We start from the raw sequence: 5754 nt of genomic DNA, 5'->3' as shown, positions 1-5754 counted from the left end.
CATTTCGATTATGAATTTCAAAGAGAAATTGCATATTTTTTGTCTAAACATTCCTAAAGTGAATTTTTGAGTTTTGAACATCAATTCAGAGTCGAATTTGGTGAAATTAGTATGGTTGGACTCATAATTGAATGAGTTGTAAGTTTTTTTGAGTTTTGTCGGTTTCCTAGGTACGGGTCCAGGTTTGACATTTTGGTTGACTTTGAGTAATTGAGTAAAGATTCGACCTTTATTGTTTGAGTTTGTTTCCTTTGACATTATTTGATGTATTTGAGTTGCTTTTGGATAGTCTCGAGCCTTTCGGAGGTTGATTCACGCGGAGTGGCATTTCTAAAGTGTTGTTTGGCTTGCTCAGTATTTGTTATGGCATGTTTGAGGTAAATATCTTATCTAAACTTGGTTGAGGCACTAGTTACCTGAATTATTTGTGATAGCTATGTATTATGGGTGTACATATGTGTGGGGTTTGAGCCCATGTACGAGTACCGGGGTATTTATCCATGCCCGGGGTAGTACTTGTGCTATGATATGCCTAGAATTGACTGTTAAGTTGTAAGGTATGATGTTTCTCATATTTGTAACATTGTTGTGAACTATCAGACCCATGTTTGAGGTTACGAAAAGGCTAATTCCCTAAATAAACTTGGTAATTGTTAATTCTGTGACAATTTCAGATTTGAGCTATGATAGCACACTTTGCACATGCCTACACTTAAGCATATTATTATGACAGTTCAAGAACATGAAATCTTATATTTATTCATCATATAATGTGTTCTTGTATACTTGCTTGTGTGTGATATGATTTGGACTGGATGCGCGTGATCACACTGGGCGAATTGTGTTATTATGTATGTGACCACACCGGGCGGATTGTGTTATGCTTGTGACCACGCTGGACGGATTGTGTTGTTATGCTTGTGACCACGTCGACCGGATTAATGTATTGTGCCTATGACCACGCCGGACGGATTGTGATATTTGCACGTGAGTTGTATATGCGGATTGATATTATTAGTACGTGAGTTGTCCGTGCAACACGTGAGTTATTCGTGCGGATCCAAATATTGATATTATAGTACGTAAGTTTTCTGTGCAGAACATGAGTTGTCCGTGCAGCACGTGAGTTATCCGTGCAGATCCAGATATTGATATTATAGCACGTAAGTTGTCCGTGCAGAACGTGAGTTGTCCGTGCAACACGTGAGTTGTCCGTGCAATACGTGAGTTATCCGTGCAGCGTGTGGATACGGATTCATCCCCCAAGGGTCACCCTCTCATGTTTCTCTCTTGACGGTGTACACGCGGATTGTGAGAAACCGACAAGTTTCTGGTTGATGTGCGCTCTGGGAGAGCCGGTTACTATTATTTGGATCGGGATGCACGTCGGGACAGGACTTATTGGCTTATTGTTATTTGGATCGGTTGTGCCCCGCAACGGACTGATATGTGGTTATTGCATTTCATCTTTACTTGCAATTTCCTTGACTACTTACCTGATTTACTTGCATATCATCCTTATATGCTGGATTTTTGCCTGAGCATAACACTTTCAAACAAAGAATTGTGAGCACCAAGGTGGGTTTACCTGAGATTTTCTGATTTGATCATATATCTGTTCTATACTTGTTAAAATTATGAACTGTACAGGTGATAACGAGTATCATTTGTGATTCTTGCTTCTATTACCTTGCCGAAGTTAGTTAGGTTACTTATTGAGTACATGTTGTCGGTTGTACTCATACTATGCTTTTGCATCTTGCATGCAGATCTTGGAACTGATGTTGCTGTGAATGGTAGGAGCTGGCATTGAAGATGTACCCGCGTTATAGATTTCGCTACCACTAGTTCTTGGTAGTTCTAGATTTGAGATTATGTTCATGTATATTTCAAACAGATGTTGTATCATATTTCAATTCAGTTTGTAAATCTAAGTTTTAATGGCGCATGACTTGTACTATCAGTTATTGGGAAGCTGTATAATGATTCAGTTATTTCACTTTTGGCTCTTAATTTTATTATTAAATTGTGTTTACTATTATTTAGCTTATAATAGGTTAGGTTAAGTATCATCACGACTAGTTAGATTTTGGGTCGTGACAGTAACCGCCCTTTGAACCAAACATAAAAAATAAAATAAAAATATTTTCGTTCGTACCAAACACACCCTCATTCAGATGAGTTTTAAACAAACAGAACTTCATTTAATAAACCAAACTGGAGATACACAAATGATCACATGATTCGAGATAAGCAGTATTTTCTCAATCAGGCACCATTAATCCAGCATCATCCATGCAAGCAAGCTAGCTGCTGGTCTTATTTGTTTATGAATAAACAGTGTCTTATATATTTTAGTTACAAGAGGAAGAGGTGCAGCAGGAGGTCTCTGCTGCTTTGGTTATGCATTTAATACTGCCTGTTTCATCAACGATGCAGATGCAACCTTCTCCACATTCAGTTATGACTTTCCCAGCATTGGTGACTTTACAAGTATATCCTGCATCAGTCTTGCAGACTACTTTGCAACCAAGTGAGCCCTCTAAAGCTTTCTTAACCTCTGCTAACGTGCTCTCAGATTCATCCCTTCAACATATGTGCAAACATCAGATCCTTTATCAGAGAATTTAATTTCTTCTTATAAGGCACTGATATTCTCTACTCCCAATGTGACAGTATTTGATCCGACACAAAATTTAAGAAAGTAAAAAATAACTTTGAAACTTATAGTTCAAAACAAGCCATAAATACTTGTGTGGTTGTCAATATCTCATTAAGGGTAAAGTATAAATTTTAAAGTTAAATTATTTATAAATAAAAAAATATGACATTTGTTTTAGTACATATAAAAAAGAGAGTATAACACAGGAATGTGTAAGCATAAATTAGCTTTTGTCACATTAAATTAAAAACTACGTATATATACTTTACTCACTATGAGAAATAAAGTCACAATACCACTTTTGTCATTTTAAATCGCCCACTATAACAGTAACAAGAATACACTGTTCCAATTATATCACTAAAATTACTTTGATGGCTATATTTAATCGCTATAGTGGGAAATAAGTAAAATTGAGTCACTTTAATGTGTTGAAAAATAAAATTACTATTATATTAAGAAAAGTTTAGAAATTGAATTGATATAATGTGTAAAGTTTAATTATTTTAATGCGTAAAAAACAATATTGTTACTTTACGAAACAATTAACCTTGTGTTCTCAGCTTAATCTTTAGATGATGTGATCACAAAAATTAACATGATATTAGAGACAAGTTTGGGTACTTCCGTTCATCCTCTCCTCCACAAATACTCTCATAGCTATTTCTTAAGAAGCAGAAAAAACATTGGAAATAGTGGGCACTTACACACAGATACAGGTGGTGTCGGACGTGGAACAAATACAGAAGGGCTTGCCAGCTTTGGAACTATCTGTTTTAGTAACAGAGCAAGACCATCCTTCTACGCACTTGCACTCTACTTTCCCCTCCTCCTCTGTTCCGCAGCATCTACAAACACCGATAACATAGCAGTTTATAAGTATATGTGGTTGAACTTCCAAAGTTTGTGGTGAGATTAGTGGATAAGATCCCTCCACCTTTATATCAGAAGTCTCGGGTTTAAAAAATATTTTGGTAGGGAATGTTTCTACCTTATAGGATAAGAATCTGACTTAGTAAACTAACAGGTATCGGACACCGGATAGAAAATAAAAAAATATTTATATGAGAAACAATTTCTCCATATAGCCTTTTTTAAAAATTCGTCAGATCAACTGTACGCTAAGTAAATTTGTTTAGTAGTAATATAGATGAACTTTTACAAGTTATTATAGAGATTGTTTAAGTGAAGAGAAAAAGCTAATTCGACGTTTTCAGAGTGTGAGCTAACCTGAGTGACGGCTGGCTTGAGCTAAGAACCTCCATCATTTGCTGTAAAATTCTCTCTCGCTATGCTACTTATACTTATCCTGAAATTTTGCTACATTCCACTCATTTGATAGCTGCTTTTTATAGATGTGGCTGCTGGCTTTTTCCCATTTCTATATTTGAAATCGCTTGTCTTTTTCAGCTATCTAAGATATTCCTACAAAGCCTTGCCGATCACCTCATTACTATTTCTATAAATTCTTTTTCCTTTTTATAGGTAAATTTAATTCACAAATTTAACGAAAATAGAATTTATAATAATTGCATAAAAAGACTATGTAAATGCCTCTAATTGTTTTTGTTCACATATTAAAATTTCAATGTTAGAGTGGAGAATAAAAAATTCAAAAGCTAGGGAGCGGATATATCATATATTCCTAGTCCACTCCGATTTAACAAGCTCTTTTCTCGTGACAATTGCGTATATGGATCGTAAAGAAGTGTAGGATATACTGCCAGGTGTTAAAACTTTTCCCATATTTTAATGCAATTTGTTTAGGCTGGTGGAGACCAGCTGTTGACAATATTGCTGATGATTGGGAGAAGGACAATCATAAAACTATCAATGATTAATGAATAAAAAGCCTATTAAGTAGCATGTAATCAATCTACATATTTCTTGCTTTTTTACCAATCACTTTTACAAATAGAGAGCATTATCTAGTTTTCTTTCTTGTCTTTTAAAATAATTTTAACGGGAAAGTGCGGAATTATTCTATTTTTGTGCCTAATTCTATAAATTATTGAATCGGTGTGCACTTGATAGTAAATTAGTAATAATTGGACTAAAATGTGACGACACGATAGATCGTTTTGAGTATTAGCCCCTATTTTTATGTTTCGAAACTTCTTTTAGCTTCCTTATATGTTATACGACTTGCGCGTGTGGCCTGTGTTGTTTTTTGGAAAGTTCTTACTGGAAATTTTAAAGAAAATGTGATTTTTGATTTTAAGAACAAGTTGAGTTGACCACAGTCAATATTCTTGGTAAACGATCTCAATCAGTGATTTGACGATTCTGGTAGGTTCATATGATATTTTTGGACTTATACGCATATTTGGTTGGGATCTAGGGTGACTCGAGCGAGTTTTGGCGCATTTTGTGAAAGATTGTGAAAAATGAGTTTACAAGTTAAAATCTTGAGTTTTGATGATCAATTCTTGTTATTTGATGTTATTTTGATGATTTGAGGTGGCGAGCAAGTTTATATGATGTTATTACACTTGTGATGCATGTTTGGTTTGGAGCCCAAGGGGCTCGGGTGAGTTTCAGATGAGTTTGGGTAATTTGGCAATTATTGGTATGCTTCAGTTCTTGTGTTGAAATGCAGGTCTCGCATTTGCAATGACCTGTTCGTAAATGTGAACTCCGTTTTTGCGAAATTGAGCTCGCATTTGTGATGAGGGACTAGGCAGGGTAGACTTCGCATTTGCGAAGAAATTCTCGCATTTGCGGACATCCCAGCCTTTGCTTTTGCAATGGCTTGGTCGCATTTGCGACTAGACACTAGACTTAGGCACGTTCGCAAATGCAAACCTTTGATTACATTTGCAGTTGAATGGGGCATCACAAATGCGATGTTTTTGTCGCATTTGCAACTTATCCAGGTTGCGGGCATAGTTCTCATTTGCGACCTCTGTTTTGGAATTGCGATGCTCGCAGTTGCGAACAAGAATTCACAATTACAACACATGCAGCTGGGTAAAAGAGAAGTCTGTAGTTATCTTCTAGAGGCTATAGAGCTTTAGAAAAAATTTCACTTCTTTCTTTCTCTATCGTGCAAATTCTATTCTTGCTCTCTCGGAAATGGTGATGACATGCAC

The 5754-nt window shown here is 35.9% G+C and overlaps 1 protein-coding gene across 1 annotated transcript; it reads right to left on the bottom strand.

The window, feature by feature from the left end:
* Nucleotides 1-2178: 2178 nt before the first annotated feature.
* LOC107804237 (uncharacterized) lies at nucleotides 2179-4052 on the bottom strand. The gene is made up of 3 exons (XM_016628089.2): nucleotides 3893-4052; nucleotides 3370-3510; nucleotides 2179-2586 (listed from the first exon to the last, which is right to left on the bottom strand). Exons 1-3 carry the CDS (start codon nucleotides 3928-3930, stop codon nucleotides 2355-2357), a joined length of 411 nt encoding a protein of 136 aa, XP_016483575.2. The 5' UTR covers nucleotides 3931-4052; the 3' UTR covers nucleotides 2179-2354.
* Between the last annotated feature and the right edge of the window lie 1702 nt (nucleotides 4053-5754).

The sequence above is a fragment of the Nicotiana tabacum genome, chromosome 22, assembly GCF_000715075.1.
Source record: "Nicotiana tabacum cultivar K326 chromosome 22, ASM71507v2, whole genome shotgun sequence".
Lineage (NCBI taxonomy): Eukaryota > Viridiplantae > Streptophyta > Magnoliopsida > Solanales > Solanaceae > Nicotiana > Nicotiana tabacum.
Note: the sequence above shows the minus strand (reverse complement) of the source record. Positions and strands in the feature narration are given on the sequence as shown.

Bases quoted from the DNA above. Each gene is read 5' to 3' on its own strand.
- LOC107804237 (XM_016628089.2), bottom strand. From the start codon at position 3,930: ATGATGGAGGTTCTTAGCTCAAGCCAGCCGTCACTCAG. The intron at 3,511-3,892 runs GTTAGCTCACAC...CGGTGTTTGTAG, and splicing joins TCAAGCCAGCCGTCACTCAG to ATGCTGCGGAACAGAGGAGG. The intron at 2,587-3,369 runs GTAAGTGCCCAC...CATATGTTGAAG, and splicing joins GACACCACCTGTATCTGTGT to GGATGAATCTGAGAGCACGT.